Source organism: Xenopus laevis, chromosome 4S (assembly GCF_017654675.1).
Source record: "Xenopus laevis strain J_2021 chromosome 4S, Xenopus_laevis_v10.1, whole genome shotgun sequence".
Classification (NCBI taxonomy): Eukaryota; Metazoa; Chordata; class Amphibia; order Anura; family Pipidae; genus Xenopus; species Xenopus laevis.
This window is the reverse complement of record NC_054378.1, coordinates 98,459,318-98,477,098: the sequence shown is the minus strand read 5'-3', so window position 1 is coordinate 98,477,098 and position 17,781 is coordinate 98,459,318. Positions and strand designations below refer to the sequence as shown.

General features: G+C 39.8%; 1 protein-coding gene across 1 annotated transcript; it reads right to left on the bottom strand.

The window, feature by feature from the left end:
* Positions 1-953: 953 nt before the first annotated feature.
* On the bottom strand, positions 954-14,683 carry fmo5.2.S (flavin containing dimethylaniline monoxygenase 5 gene 2 S homeolog). The gene is given in 9 exon segments (NM_001089758.1): positions 954-1,629; positions 2,917-2,989; positions 4,827-5,182; positions 8,405-8,604; positions 9,710-9,852; positions 11,276-11,438; positions 13,992-14,180; positions 14,264-14,413; positions 14,611-14,683. Coding segments are annotated over 8 exon segments (1,614 nt in total). The 5' UTR covers positions 14,396-14,413; positions 14,611-14,683; the 3' UTR covers positions 954-1,271.
* Between the last annotated feature and the right edge of the window lie 3,098 nt (positions 14,684-17,781).

Genomic DNA, 17,781 nt, shown 5'->3' with positions numbered 1-17,781 from the left:
TCGGCTCTGATAGTGTAGAGAGCACTATTGTGCTCATTGCACTTGCATTGCTGCACCCCTTTGGCCAACTCCGATGCTGATTTTTAAGTGCCAAGTGAGAGAGAGCAGTGCCATCTGGGTTTATGTCTCAGGCCGCACCAGCCCCAGGATTGCCCCTGTCAGCAGCACCTAGCCCCACCAAGAGTGGAGTCCAAAGAGTCAGCACCATGGGCTCCCACACCTTATATAGACTAGAGAAATTGATCTACTGTTGCTAACGCTGGGCTTATGAGAGCCCATCCCATCTCCTACACATTCCCTACATGAGTGTTGAATATTCCTTATATGTTACATGTTTATTTTGTCTTTAATAACAATCCTAAATAAAAGTGGGTAGGGTTAGGGTGAAAGAGGCAAGGGCAATGGGTGGGGGTCAGGCCCGGACTGACAATCTGTGGGTACTGGCAAATGCCAGAGGGGCTGCTGTACAGCTCCATAGAAAGTTATCATATAGTGGGCTGGTAGGGGGGCTGTTTGGGCTGGTAGGAGGCAGTTTGGGCCTGTGTACTTGGAATGACAGGGCCAATTTTGACTCCCAATCATGGCCTGGTGGGGGTCTTCTAAGACTAGTATTTATTCATACTGAGTTGTGGCTGTGAAGCATTTGGATATCTATAACATGCCATAAAGAAATTGCAAGCATGTATCACCCAGTTTTGAGTGTATTTAGTCCTTACTAAGTAGCACCTCCCTACTAAATTTATCTTTCATTAAACTTTCTGTTGTATGTGCCTGCTGTGGGTACAAATATGGCAACACCAGCCCTTTGTTTTAAAGTGGACATGTCACCCAGACATAAAAAGTGGTATAATTAAAGTCCTTTTTAAATTAAACATGAAATCCAAATTAGTTTTTTTTATTAAACCATTCATAGCTGTTGTAAACTCATTTAAAAATCTCAGCTGTCAATCAAATATTGTCTGCCCCTCCTCTATGTTTATTTTGCGCGTGACAAACATGATAAAATAGGATTTGGAATACTTTTTTTCGGGTGATAGGTCTCCTTTAACTCCAACGCCCAAGTCTACTTAAGGAATGCCCTTAATTATTTATTCATGATTCAGGTCTCCGTTATTGGATTCATGTCGAACAAGATCATATAATTAAGGTGTATGTCTGCAGGTGAAATACGCTATTCATTCTATGAAGCTGTTGTATATATTAAACTTTGTGATGCTGATTATGTTCTGTATAAAATAATGAGCAATGAAATGGCATAGCCATTACAATAGTTAAAGACAGATGAAGTAAACTGCAGCCAGGAGGGCAAAGACAGCCAGGAGTTTCAGAGGGAAAGGTATCACAGAATGGTGTTTTTTCATGTCATCATCAACCAGTACTCTGGACTTTGTGGGTTTAATAATGCGCTCTTGTTGGGTAAGGATTGCCTTCCTCGCTCCACTCCATTTGTTGGACCCCATCAGTCTATACTGATAGGGAGTGCAGGGCCCAAAGAACATCTCCCAGGCTAAAATTGGGTCAGTAAAGAGGAAGTGCAAAAGGTTTGGTTTCACTCCAAACTGGGAAGCCAATTCATCCATGTAATCCAAATAGTCAACTTGGATTGTGTGCCGAGGGCTCGTCACATATCTTTAAAGAAGGAAAAAACACAAAGTAAGAGAATCACCTTTATTCAGAAGAATCTGGTTTGTGCCTAATCATGGATCATAGTGTGGTGGGGAGCCGGGGGGGGGGTTTAGGGAGGTCCAGGGAGCTAGCCCAGAGAAGCATATTTGTGCTCGCTGTCCTAGAAGATTCGAATTTCTGGTTTGAAACAGCTCTGAAAGTTACCAGGAGCTGCATTTTTGCCTCCCCTGGTAACCAGTGGGGCGCTGCTACCTGAGATAAGTTTTTCAACTCTCCTCATTGGAGCAGCTCCCCTGACTCATTTATTTTGATAAAAAATCCCTGATCTGGCCTTGGGAAAACCAACAGGCAAGTATATCTAGTATAGGTAAATCTAAAAACAACTGGACTTGCTGAGTAATCATTGAAGACGTTTCACTACTCATCCGAGCAGCTTCTTCAGTTCAACTGACTGGTGTGGGAAGTTCTCGGCATATTCCCGAACCAGTAGTATTCTCTCCAAAATGAATGGCAATATGACTATGAAGATTTTCATTCATCATATCAGTCGGTTGAACTGAAGAAGCTGCTCGGATGAGTAGTGAAACGTCTTCATTGATTACTCAGCAAGTCCAGTTGTTTTAGATTTACCTATACTAGATATACCATGATCTGGATGAATGGAAATCTTCATAGTCAACAGACAAGTAGCCTCCTTTAATTACCTGAACCTGGCTGGCAATTGCCTCTTCACTTACATAATGATAATTGTCCGGACATAACCTTACAATTGACTTTAAGTATGGTATATTCTGTACCACTGTAGGACTCTTTACATAGGGTCTTCAGTATAGAGTCTTCACTTGGTATTATTTACATTTTTTTATTCTAAAGTGCTAAGCATCGGTTAGCAAGTCAAAATGAAGATAATATGAGAAACCAAAGCAATAGAAAATAAGTATAACAACCTATTTTGATTTGATTGCTGGGGTCAGTGACCACAAGAGCCAGAAATAATAATAATTTGCAAGCAGGTAATAGTTTAATAGAAGTACTAATAACTTTGAAAAAAACATACAAATTATATATAAAGTAGACCAGATGAAAGTTACTGTAGAATTGATCGATCTCTAACAAACTAAAAGTTAACCCACAGTTGAAACCCCCTTAAAATACAAACCCAGATCATGTGCAGTGAGAAGAATATGGGAAGTAAATATATATTTGCTCACTTCCAATAAAGCTGGATAACCCCTCCCTTTTATTTTAATAGTCTAGAGTGTATTTAATAAGTAATTTATTGTTATTTACCGGCATTCCATTTCTTTCTTCTTGCAGGCTACATCTGCCAGCATGTCCTCCTGGGAAGGCAGTTTAGCCAGGCCTAGAAATACAAGTATGTCATTCAACTTCTTTTGCATCTAGTCCCATTGCATCAGTGAGCTATAATGAGTTTTTTATCGATCCTAGTGGGAATTAATGATTAAATACCAGGGCAAGCTTCATTTTGACACTCTATGGACCACTTGGCCAAAACTCACAAGCATGAAGAGTACCATACAGTAAAGGTAACCATCTGCCTCTACAAACAGCACTAAAAGATATTTTTGAAAAACAAAACACCATTCTCACTCAGCAGCAGATGGAATGCCTCTGACTGACATATGGTAAATTGAAATTGGCAACTTACTTGGTGGCGCCACCTGAGGGAGCAAATAAAACTGACACCACTAGGTGGAGCATGCAGTGAAAGACTGCACAGGGAATACTAAAATCATTAAAAAACAGCATTGCTCTAAAATTCACAGACATAATTAATACCAAAATGTTTGGCTTCTAGATAAACAACAACCACAAAAGGGATTTTTACCATTTGCTAGTAGCACATTGAAGAGGTTCCTGACTGCAAATTTGCAAGCCACCTCCGCAGTGGCCAACATGCCTTTCTATGCCGGGGTGTTATTGTTTTTGTTATTTCTTGAATTAAACATACAAAACCTGAAATTGAAAGTGAAGTCACATCCTACTCGCCAGTATCTGACTGGGATGTCAGGGGTCTACCAGAAAACTGCAGACCGTGGGCGACTTTCCAAATTGTTTTTCCTCTCGTCATTTAGCCTCTTTATTCTCCTATTTTTTTTATATCTACTTACTATACTCTAGTCTTTCAATTGTAAGCCTATTTTTTCGCATAAAGAATTAGGGAATGACCATGAAATAGGCTAAATGGTTAGAAACACTAACACCTGGGCCAGTTTTCCTGGTTTCCCTGGTGGGCCAGTCCAACACTGCTACTCCTTCTCCATATCACCAAAATAAAAATAAATCATCAGTCCACTCAGAAGCCTCTGCCTAACAAACCCCTCTGTACCCCAGCTGCAGCCTTTTAGGCTGTGAAATAAGGATTAGCTCATTCTACAGAGGCTTCTGTTTGTACTGATGGTTTGTTTGACAGGAAATTCCTAAACTACTCACAGGCAAATGGGAAGTATCTCCCTCCCTCGGAGGGAATAATCAAGATTATCTTCACTGTCCCTCCCTCAGCATCTGTTTCTCTTCATTTTGTCTTCATGCAGCAGTTGGGTGTTAGATAGTCATTGACAGTTAGATCCAATATATCTTATAGGGGGGCTCCTTTTGCCTACAAGATGTATTAGAGCTCACTCTATTAAAATCACCAGACATCATGTCTCTCTACATGCAGGATTTGTGCAAAAGGCATTTTTTTTGTTAGATTTTGTTTGTACTGAAATCAGTTATTTGAGTGAGCTCTAATTCATCTGCTAGGAAAGGAAGCCCCTCCTATAAGATATATTGGCTCTAAATGACAATGAATATCTGACACCCAACTGCTGCATGAAGACAGAATGAAGAGAAACAGATGCCGAGAGAGAAATAATGAAGATAAACTTGATTTTTTCAGAAATGATGCAGAATATTGAATTGATTGCATGTAGAAAGTTTCTTATTGCAGTATGATGAAGCTTATATTAAAGTTTCATTTTCACGATAGTTCCCCTTTAAATTTCTATTGATGTAGCATTTATGGCAATGTGGCACACTTCCTATTAGATTTATTTGGACTTTTGCCAATAGAAATCAAGAAAAAAAGTTGTGTAAAAGGAAACAAAGGGATTAAAGGGATTGTGAGTTCAATGGAAACTGGTTTAGAGAAGAATAAAGTAGTTGGGAACATCCACCCAGACAAAGTATATACTAACCTTTGAAAACACGCACTGCCCAGCGACATTGCAGCTCTGAGACAGGCATGATGGCCCCAAGGGGCTGAATAAGGCCTATACAAGCCACCGTTGTCTTCTCTAAATGTGGAGGGAAAACAAATTTGTACAATGGTATCTTGTTGTTTTCGGCGTTAAGAACGGAGTCTTCAAAGAAGGGAAAGGAAAAGCTGTACCCAGTGGCAAAAAATACCACATCAATGTTTTTTTCTATCGTTCCATCTTCAAAAATGGCGTCAGTTTCTGTGAACCCCTTCACGTTGGTCTTCATAATCACTTTGCCAGAGATGATGCGGTTTGGGAGGTCATCGTTGATGGTTGGGTGTTGGCTGAGAATTCTGCCCATGGGTGCACAAGATACTGAGAATTAAGCTTCATAAACCACTTAATATAATGAAAACATCCTAGGGGTCATTTACAGAGGACACAAAACATAATATAAGATAATGAGAATAGCAACCCCTGACTTGCCACTGGCCAGTCCAATTACTACAGAAAATAGACACGCATATTAACCCCAGATGTGCTAGTGTAGAAACTACAGAAAATGGATAATCAGTAGCTAAAATAATTACTATAGAAAATATAAAACAAGCATTTAAACCAGAGACGTGTCAGTATAATTACTGGAACAAATGTTTAATCAGCATATTACCAGATGTGCTAGTATAAATTCCACTATCACCCCCTCTCCCCAGGCCCGGTGCCTTGGGGTTATCCTAGATTCTGCCCTGTCATTCACTCCTCATATCCAGTCACTTATTAAATCATGTCACTTCCACCTAAGGAACATATCCAAAATACGATCATTTATCACCCAAGATGACACCAAAATTCTTATTCACTCTCTCATCATATCACGTCTAGACTACTGTAACTCTCTTTTAATTGGCCTTCCCCTCCAAAGACTGTCACCTCTCCAGTCCATAATGAACACTGCTGCGAGGCTCATACACCTCAGCAACCGCTCCTCCTCTGCCTCGCCATTCTGTCAATCCCTGCACTGGCTTCCGTTACCTTTCAGAATCAAATTCAAATTAATGACACTGACTTTCAAAGCACTTCACTTTACAGCGCTACGCAATATGTTGGCGCTATATAAATACATGTTAATAATATAACCACAAGAAAATGCATAACAAACACATTAACCCCATATGTGCTAGTATAATTGCTACAGCCAATGCACAACAAACACAACAACCTCAGGCATGCTAGTATAATTACTACAGACAATGGATAACACCAGATATGCCAGTATAATTACTACAGAAGATGTAAAACAAACCTTTTAACCCCAGAAATGCTAATATAATTACTACAGAAACTGACCTCAGACATGCCACTGGCGAATATATTTACTGCAGAAAATGCAAAACAAGCATATTAACCCCAGATGTACCAGTATAATTACTACAGCAAATGTATAACAAACACATTAACCCCAGACATGCTGGTATAATTACTATACACAATGGACAACAAGCATATTAGCCTCAGATGCGCCAGAAAAATTACTAAAGAAAATGAATAACATACACATTAACCCCAGACATGCTAGTATAATTTCTACAAAAAAGTATAACAAACTTATTAACCCCAAACATGCCAGTATAATTACTACAGAAAATGGATAACAAATATATTAACTCGACACTCCAGTATAATTATCAAAGAAAATGGATAACAAGCATATTTACACCAGATGTGCCAATATAATTACTACATACAATGGATAATCAGTGTAATAATCCAAGATATGCCACTGACCAATATAATTTCTACAGACGATGAATAAAAGGCATGTAAACCCCAGACGTGCCAGTAAGATCATTGTGGATGGTCAATGAGAACTCCATAAACTACTCTCCTTGTATAAGATGATTCTATGTTTTACTCTGTGTGTTTTACTGCATTTTACATGGTCATCTTGGTTTTTTCAATGATTAGAACGAGGAGAACAAGCAAGGCAATACGGGACAATTGACTAATAATCGGAGACTCTGGGCTGGGCTGTTGTATGATTTTTATGATGTGATTTTTTTTTATTACTAAATTACACTGTTTATACTGCAAATAATTCAATCTACCATGTCAATTGTAATTCCTAACACAAGAAGTGTATTTTTTAGTTGTAATATTAGTGTGTAGGCACCCGTCTCAGGTCATTTTGCCTGGTCATGTGCTTTTTTGAAAGAGCCAGCACTTCAGGATGGAACTGCTTTCTGGTACACTATTGTTTCTCCTACTCAATGTAACTGAAGGTGTCATAGTGGGACATAGATTTGAGCGCTGTTCTTATATCTACCATGGACCTGTTATCTGGTTACATTCCCATTTTTGCTGATGGGCTGCTGGGGGGAGAAGGGAGGGGGTGATATCACTCTAAGTTGCAGTGCAGCAGTAAAGAGTGACTGAAGTTTATTAGAGCACAAGTCACATGACCGGGGGCAACTGGGAAACTGACAATATGTCTAGCCCCATTTCAGATTTCAAAATTGAATATAAAAAAATAAGTTTGGTCTTTTGAAAAATGGATTTCAGTGCAGAAGTCTGCTGGAGCAGCACTATTAAAGGAAAACTATACCCCCCCCAAATGTAGGTCTCTATAAAAATATATTGCTAAAACAGCTCATATGTAAAACCCTGCTTCATGTAAATAAACTATTTTCATAATATTATACTTTTCTAGTAGTATGTGCCATTGGGTAATAATAAATAGAAAATTGCCATTTTAAAAAATAAGGGCCGCCCCCTGGGATCCTAAGATACACAAACAAATCAAACAAACCAAACAAACCAAACAAACCATACATGTTAGGTCACATGAGCCAAGTTCTGTCTTTTGCTTCCTGTTACAGTTAGAGCTGCAGTATTTCTGGTCAGGTGATCTCTGAGACCATCACGAAATGGCAAGAGATGTAAAAGGACAATATTTACTTAAATATATATACCAGTTTGATAAGATTCTTTAATATGCCACTTAATATGATATAAACTATCTGTTGCTTTAGTATTCATTTTGGGGGTATAGTTTTCCTTTAACTGATGCATTTTGAAAAAAACATGTTTTCCCATGACCGTATCCCTTGTCCAGTGCGAATGGAGTAGTTGAGATGTATGGGAACTGTCCTGCCTTACCCTACAAGTGCTGATCTGTGCATATATCCAACGCTAGGTGCAGATTACAGCCAGATATTAGACACAACTAAATTACCCTTTAATGTGATAGGAAATTGAAGCGTTTCTGGAAATATAGATGAAATTACACAAAACACATTATTAGATATCATGATTATATAATAATCTGTATTACAATTATAATTATCTGTAGTAGTCACATCTGGACATCTACCTAGGGGCCACCTCCCAGCATCCCACCGATAACAGCTGAAGGGTATCTAATTAATCCTATAACAGTGGTGCCCCAGGTTTATCAGCCTTAAATATGTTTTCTCAAGCTGGCCTTCCACAACTGTCTAAATAAAGCCGGAAGCCCGAGTTTTAATCCAGGCCTTCTACTTATTATGTTATGTAACACACTAAGGTGGTCAAAATACCTGTGCTTAGGTTTGAGGCCAAAGTTCTCATGATTAAAACGTGCATTTAGCCTTTTCTCAACCCAGCAATTCAGCATGTCAGTAGTCATGAACTCCTTGATAACGTTTTTAAATCGGCTCAATAGAACGACATCCAGTGGGTAGCCTTCATCATGGACTCGATTGATGACCCACGCTCCTCTCCTGGTGCTAAGGTATACCTGCAAATAACAAATAAACTGTTAAAAATTATGTTAGAAGGGGACATAAGAGGATTTCAAATCTGCAGGGAGTTGTCAATAACTTGAACAGAACATTGCCAACATGACAATATCCATGCGGCTGCCTCGAAGGATACACAGAAATATGTGGCCTAAAAGCAGGCCTGGGTCCTTGCCCCAACCCGGCCTGGTAGATAGCTTACCAGTCTTTCACCAGTTATCTGTTGGACTGGCCACCTACGAACCCAGGCCAATAACCTGCCAATTTAGTGTGAAGGGATTGAGTTGGCAGGTTTACAGTATTGACTCTGGGTGTGGAAGTTATATGAGGGTTAAATGAGCAGATGGTGGGGGGCAAGTAGAAATAAGTGATACCTTCCTTCCAGTATTCAATGAATAAAATACATAAAACTTTTTTTTACATGAGGGTTATCAACCCTTCTTTCTGAAGAATATCAAAAGAACTAACTGTCAATTATAATGATAATGGCAATCACTGAGAGACGGAATATCTAGACACAGGCATTGGAACACCAAGAAGAGGTGATGCCTTGTACAATAAATGAGTTGTCATTTTAAACAAGAATATTGTATAAAATAATATAAAGTGTATACCAAACTTCAGGCAACCCATCAGGCCCGGATTTGTGGAAAGGCCACCAAGGCCCAGGCCTAGGGCGGCAGGATTTTAGGGGGATGGCATGCTACTCAAGAACACCCACATTGGTTCAGAAACACTGAGGATGCAAAGGAGATGTGATCGTTTTTTAAATTTCCCGTGCACCAATACCCATTGCTCCGGTCCCAATGACAAAAATTTGCCTAATAAAGGGGGGGAAGGGGCGACGAACGGCAGTGGGCCTAGGGGTGCCTGCTATGTAAATCCGGCCCTGCAACCCATTTTCCTTTTAGCTTCCATGGTAATTTTATATGTAAAAGCTGTTTGGCTTCTGTTCTTTAGCTGCAGAACAGACACATTCCTCTTATATAATTCGAACCATCTAAAAGATGTTTCAACTATAAAATTATTTTATTTCAACCAACATAAATTTAAGTTGATATTAATCATTACTATTAGGGGTTCCCATTATTTAAGCGGCTGTACCTGTTGGGCAACAGTACTTAGCTCTACTGCCAAGTCCCCTCCAGAATTTCCTATGCCAATGACAATGATCCTCTTGTCCTGGAATGAATGAGGGTATTTGTATTCCCGACTGTGGAAGTACTGGCCTTTAAACTTCTCGATACCTGTCAGAGGGGAAGAGAACTATTTATCACACAGCAATGGTTACCATGTCCCAGTTCATGTTTAGCAATAGCCAGGTTCAACGCAAATCCAGTTTTGTACGAAAAACATCTCTAATGAAGAGCATATGGTAAAGCCCCATGTGAAATTTCCCACATTACATAAAATACATTTTGCACTGAAGGGTTGTGTCCTAGTGGCTGTAAAGCTTGTGCACACACAGGGAGCATAGGGCAGACAGAGTATGACACACACGGAGCATAGTGTAGGCAGAGTATGGCACACACAGAAAGCATAGGGCAGGCAGAGTATGGCACACACAGGGAGAATAGGGAAGGCAGAGTAAGACACATGCAGGGAGCATAGAGAAGGCAGAGTATGGCACACACAGGGAGAATAGGGAAGGCAGAGTAAGACACATGCAGGGAGCATGGGGAAGGCAGAGTATGGCACACGCAGGGAGAATAGGGAAGGCAGAGTATGACACACACAGGGAGCATAGGGAAGGCAGAGTATGGCACACACAGGGAGCATAGGGAAGGCAGAGTATGACACACACAGGGAGCATAGAGAAGGCAGAGTATGACACACACAGGGAGCATAGGGAAGGCAGAGTATGACACACACAGGGGGCATAGGGAAGGCAGAGTATGACACACACAGGGGGCATAGGGAAGGCAGAGTATGACACACACAGGGAGCATAGAGAAGGCAGAGTATGACACACACAGGGAGCATAGGGAAGGCAGAGTATGACACACACAGGGGGCATAGGGAAGGCAGAATAGAGTAGAAGACAGGGAATCCTATTAGGACTACTCTAACATGAACATACTGTGCTACATACAGGGACACAATACTGGTGCCCCTCCAGCAGTTTGTCTGGGATGTGAACAGATGAACAATGTGGGCACTTTCAGTCTGGGTCTGAACAGTACAGGGCTTTAGGGGTGTGAACAATAGAGGTGTTACAGGTGTTAAAAGTCTGAATTTGAGGTGTAAACAATGCAGGGGCCAGTTAATCGCTGTAGTGATACCTTTTTAAGATCACACAAAGGAAGGAATCACAGCAGGCAGACTTCTTGTGTGGGGCCAAACAAGGGGGGGGGTCACGGACGGGATGCTGTAGCAAGTAGCTGCTTCTAGTAGCTCTGTGTGTCTTCACACAGAGCTACTAGTAGCAACTCTAGACTAGTAGCAAGCCACTAGAGTGGCTTGGGTTATTTCATGAACAAGCATAATATCCACGGCATTTATGTATGTGAGTGTATAGTCTATATATAAATATACACTGGGGTTCATTTGGAAGGGTTGAACTTAATGGACTATTGTATTTTTCGAACTCAAATTAGCTATGCAACGTGTACACACTTGCCAACAAGTGTTATATAATTACTATTCTGTAATTACAATCAATGTCATTACCTGGAAAGGATTCCAGTGGAAGATTAGGGAAAGTATGATGCCCACTGCACAGTAGCACTCCGTCATAGATGCCCATGTCCTGCTTTCCATCACACTCAGTCACAATTTTCCATTGGCCGCTGATAGCAAAGTCAGGTCGCTTCTTAATGCTACACACTGTTGTCTGGAAAGGAGAGAAATCCTATTAGGGACATGGATACTAACATTGGAGGTACATGTCACTGATGATGTTTCCCATAGCAATCAAACAGCTATAAGTCTAGATGATTTTAGCACGTTAAAATTTGAATATGAGAATTTCTTTATGTATATTCTATTGCTGCAAATGGGTTGGGCCTCCAAACTTAAAGGTAGATTTACTAACCTGTGAATTTTCCTCAGTGTCCGTTTCGCACCCATCGCAACACTTCACCAGGCGCAAATGGACGTAGACTACACCAATTCACTAATATGTGGAGTCTCGACCTGGACGCCGAATGCTGGCGACTTTTTGCTAGCATTACTTTGGCAGTGCGAGCATTTCAAAGCGAAGATGCGCTAGCATTCATTTCTGCCTAGCTAAAATTCAATAATGATCTTTCGCTCAGGTCAATTTGCATAGGGTGGGAAATTTAAAGTTGTATGGGTGTCTTGATGTTAAATGTTGGTGCAAATACTTACAAATTCCACAAATTATAAAATTTATAAAATAAAGTTATAAAATTTAAAATTTAAAATAAAATAGAGTTATAATGCCCTACACATGAGCCCACTGTAAAATGAATGTTCCATATGTTATGAAATGTCCGTTCTCCAGAGTGAAAAATCACCTGGCGATAGGTCCCGTTCACTACCGAATTGGCACCTGCGCCTGTTATTAAATTGGCGATGTCCCTGCAGGTGGCAACGCTGGCGAAAAGTCACTAGAGTTAGCCACTTTGCTCTTTAGTAAATCTGCCCCTTAGTGATTCCAGTAATACCTGTTATTGTTGGGTATTGGCAACCCCCTTAGCATAGTCACAGGAGACTCGTCACATGATTAACTAGAGATAATCTACCCTAATCGAGCACAAATTAACTATCCATTTTTATATTAACTGCATCAATTGAGATCAAGAAAATACCTAAGTAATTGTACCGTTTATGTCATTTTCCACTCTGTGGTTTTGGCACATTTCTTGCTGAAATGTTGGGGTCATTCTCTCATTCAAAGTATCTGCTTTCCTACTTATATGATATTTACTGCCGGGTGGTGTGTAGCTTTGATTATATTTTTATGTACACAACTATATATATTGTAATGTCTGCTCTACATACAGTACATGTTTTATAGAGAATTATTAATTGCAGTACCACCTGTCTTGCTTTTTTAGTATGTGTGTGTATATATATATATATATTTTCCCAGCTATAGTCAGGTGATCCCACTGGTGTCTAATAAAAGGGCAGCCAAGTTTGGGAGTTTTACTTTGAAAGCAGACAGTAAGTTGCAGGTAAAACGTAGTCCCTTTGTAAAATGTATAATGAAGCAATAGAATCTTAATGAATCACCGCCGTCCACCTATGCCACCCGCCCAACGCGTAAGAGCGCTCTTACGGCGAAACGCGTCGGGCGGGTGGCATAGGTGGACAGTGGGCGGATAGCTCCCACTCGCTCCCCGCATAGATAGGTAGGAATTATCCTCGGGGAACAATTGGAAGGGAGGGTTCTGGGATTGCGATTGGCATCACTACTGTAATGTTACTGTGGCAGTCACGCTGTTAATGGTAGCGTTGACTGCACTTACAGCCCACCATTCTACCTAATGCCTGGCTTTTAAATGTGTGTTTTTTTAGGGATATGGTCCCGGACTTCACCACTTCTATAATGAAGTCTTGTTTGGTATTGTCTGTGTTGGTGTGTGTGTGTGTTTTTAATCAACCTAGATTAAAAGTTACGTTTTATTCCTGCATTTATAATCAGAATTATATCTGAACTGGTTAGCTTGAAGTTAACAGGGTCTCAAAAGTTTCTTACTTTCCCTGGTTTTCTTTGGTTGTTGTTTTGATAGTATAGGTTCTTTATTGAACACTAACCTGCAGATAATCATAATTTGGAACAAGTTTACACTCACAATTGTGAAATTCAGCTTAAATATATTGCAATATATGGACAAACAATCCCTGTTTTGTTTAAAGGGTAAGGCATTTTTCAGTAGCAGTATGCACAAAATGTCTCTGTCTTAAATATATTGATAATGGGTTGAGTGCTGAGGACTCTTTTATTACGCTATGGGAGACAGCCATTCCGTAATTCAGAGCTTTCAGAATAACGGATCTCCGGATAATGGATCCCATACCTGTACTGTACATATATACAGGGCTGAATTTCGACTGCGGCGCGCCCCTAGGCCGCATGGTCCTACCTTCCTTCAGAAGTAACTTCAAGCTTATCATATATTAAAAAAAAAACCCAGGACACTGTACATCTCTAGACACACTTCCTATGAAAAATATGTGTCATTTACTTCCCCCCCAGCCCACTGTATGGTAGTAGTCACATTGGTGTATTTTTCTTGATGAATTATATAGTGGGAAAATACTGCGCAGTGCTTTCTACAGTGGTACTTACAATTACATTTATACCTTATTGGGTAATTTTTGCATGAAATATTGTACGCTGTAAAGTGAGCGCAACATTTTATGCTATGCACGGGAAGAGAGCTGTATAGATATATAGATATAGATAGTGCAATACCTTAAAGCGGATGTATTTTAGCAAATTAAAGTTCTTGGCATACATGCGGAAATAGTCCATGATTTTGGAGTTGTGCATGTAGTTGGGGAAGTCATCTGGAATGGGATAATCACTGAAGCACATCATCTCCTTGGATGTGTTTATGATCACAGATTTATAGATGCTAGCACGTCCTTCTTCAGGGTCTTCCTGCGAGGAAAAAAGTGTATATTGTCTGTAAGGCGTACTTACACCAGTAGATCTCTATTATACAAAGAATACAAAAGGCTTACCTTGTACCTCCATAGACCCCCAATGTCATGATATCTCTCAAAGCATGTGGGCTCCAAGTCCTCTTCTAAGCAGCATTTGATGGCCGCTAGACCACTGGAACCTGCCCCAACCACACAGATCTTTTTCACCATGATCCCTGATTTATTTTCCTAAAAGTTAACAAACACTTCATCATACAGATCACTATGTAGTGCCAACATGAACATATATCATTGAAATGTAAGGCCACTTACAAGACAATGGTGTGTCAAACTGTGAAGCATTAATAATTCTTCCACCATCATTTAGATGCCACTGCCTGTGACATACAGTATATACCATATAAAGGTGATTTGTCTGTCTTTACCTGCACTGGGTTCCTTCCAGCAAACACCTATGTTGCTTTTCAGAAATGCTTCTTGTTGCTGTGCACTTGTTCTCAGACTCACATGATATGAAGCTATTGCTGTACAACAGTGCAAAGGTGTTTAACAAAAGCCAGCCAATAAAAACACCCTGTACTAAAAAAAAACCCAAAAAACCTTGATTTTGCGTAACGTACCCTATCTACTAGTTTGTGAGATTTCACATTAATAATAGTTGAGCTATTATTTTATTCGCAAGTAGGTTTGGCATTTGCCACTATCAGGATTTAGAATTATATTGATGGTAAAATGTTGTCAGTCCAGAATATGCAGCTGACGTGCATGCCAAATTTAATAAACCGCCGGCCTTTTGTTTTCTGTTTAGTTCCATGAGAACATAGATAGATTAATAGATAGATAGATAGATAGATAGATAGATAGATAGATAGATAGATAGATAGATAGATAGATAGATAGATAGATAGATAGATCGATAATAGATAGATAGATAGATAGATAGATAATAGATCGATAGATAGATAGATAGATAGATAGATCAATAGATAGATATATTAATAGATAGATAGATAGATAGATAGATAGATAGATAATAGATCGATAGATAATAGATCAATAGATAGATAGATAGATAATAGACAGATAGATAGAATGATAGATAGATAGATAGATAGATAGATAGATAGATAGATAGATAATAGGTAGACAGAGAGATATTTTGAAAGTTCACAGTATGTGAGGCTTTGTGCCAGATTGCAGTTTGCTTGTTTGCTTAGACTTTTTTGGGGTTTTGAAATTGTAATTGTACTGGGCAATTTTTATATTTTTAGGCTTTTGTGGTTTTCACTGTGCTGTGCCTTTTGGGCTTTTGTCAATATCACTCTGATGGGTCTTTAGAGCTCTGGCTATTTTCAGGTAGCACAGGAGATAGAGAACACACTACAAGTAATTTGGGACATCACCATCTAGAAGATTAGGCACCACAATCAGGACTGGATTTGTGGCAAGACCACAAAGGCCTGGGCCTAGGGCGACAATATTTTATAGGTGGCATGCCACCCAGCCACTTTATAAGAAACACTGGGGACATCAGCTATATAACTTACTTGTACGCGTAAACCGCAGTGCTCTTGTGGGAACTGGGCATGAATGTGTTCACGGGGGGCGCAGGGGCGAGGACCCTGTTGCTTATGACCAGCCAAATTGGAAATCCAGGCCTGACCAAAATACTATAATTATTAATCTAAGGGGCTTGTGCAACTGGAAATCAAACTGGTGTTACCATATTTTTGAGTGTTCGTTCTGAGTATGCTACAGTGCTTGTACTTATGATACATAGCATAAACCAGCTTGAACGTGCCCAAACTTTTTCACTTTATATTTGTTCCTATTTATTAGTCTGTCTGACCAATTTTGCCCATACTGCCCAGCCACTTTGGCATGTATGTAAAATTATATGAATTTGATTGACCATTTGTTTGACTTGTCAGACATGATGAAGACCAGTATATAGCCACCATAGGTTTTGGTACAAGAAACTAAAACTCCTGTTATTTTAAAGTCCACTTATAAATCAACCATTTCATGATCAGTCCACATGGAGCAGGCTCCAATGGCCCAGTAGTTATAGCTATACTCTCTGATCAGGTGTAATTAAACAAACTTAGAATTTAGAATTTCACCTTCTAAAAACCTGAACAAAAAAAAAAAAGAAGCAGATAAATCTCTGCTTCTGCGGGTGACTTATCTCCTGTAAAAGCTTTCCCATTGGTTATAATGTGAATCGCTGGTGGTAAAACCCATGTGTTGCTTCAGTCTCCCAAAATCGCTTGAAGTTTCCACTTGAGGCTGGTGATTAATCTCCTGGTGTACCATTGTCCTTAGAGATTTAGGTTCCAGTATTTAGGAAAATTGCACACATAGAGTTTTGCAGAAAAATCACAGTGCTAGAGCTGGCCTGAAGAAGGCTGTTAATTTCTGTTGGCATCTTCTTTCTTACATGTTTTCTAATGAAAATATGCCTGAATCTTGAATTTGTAACCCTAAAAACAAACAGCTGAAAATCAAAATGATTAGCTGGCAGTAGATGACAGGATATAGACTTATATAATCCAAATCTTAAAGACCCAAAGTCATGCCAAAGGCACAAAGTTGAAGTCCTGAAGCCACGAAAAGACCCGAAGTTGAATTCCTGAAGTAGCAAAAAAGACCGGAAGCTACGAAAATATCCAAAGTTGAAGTCCTGAAGCCGAAAAAAGACTACGAATGGAGCCGAAGGAAACCGAAGAAGCTGAAGAAGAATCTAAGGTAAGTTCCACTGAACACCAATGTTTCCTTTTTTATTTTCTTGAACTCCTGGCCACCATTGTTGTTTTAAAATATTCTGCTGGTGGCCCTGTATATAAGGCCTTATACCATGTATCCACAAATCATTATCTGCCTTACATATTTTACCCTGAGGGCTGATAGTAGTCATAGAGTTTTAAGGAAGTTCTTTGGAACCAAGGAGTCAGACAGAAAAAGACTCAAAGATTTCAGGGATGTTACCGTTTTTATGTTGTCTGCCAACTGGATCGCGTGCTGGCAGTGTTTGTCAGCACCTCAATTCCCCATTCCTTTACTGCTAAATGTTATATAAATATTTAGCACATTTGGACCCTTCTGCCCGGTAACCCTTACAGAGTACTCCTTAGTGTGCCCACCAACTGTTATAAAGTTTTTCATGGTCAATCCCAATTCCTGCAACAAAACTGATTTTACACTGGAGCTTACAACTATGCAGCTGCCATTTTTGCAGGGTCTAAGGGCCAGTGGCATAACTATGTCTAAAGGCAAAGGTTGTCTGCCACATTTTAAGGATTAGGGATGCACCGAATCCACTATTTGGGATTCGGCCAAATCCCTGAATCCTTGGTGAAAGATTCGGCCGAATAACGAACTGAATCTGAATCCTAATTTGCATATGCAAATTACAGTCAGGAAAGGAAATAGTGGGAAGAAATCTTCCTTTGTGACAAAAAGTCACGTGATTTCCCTACCCAACCCTAATTTACATATGCAAATTAGGGTTCGGATTCGGTTCGGCCAGGCACAAGGATTCGGCTGAATCCGAATCTTGATGAGAAAGACCGAATCCTGGATTCGGTGCATCCCTA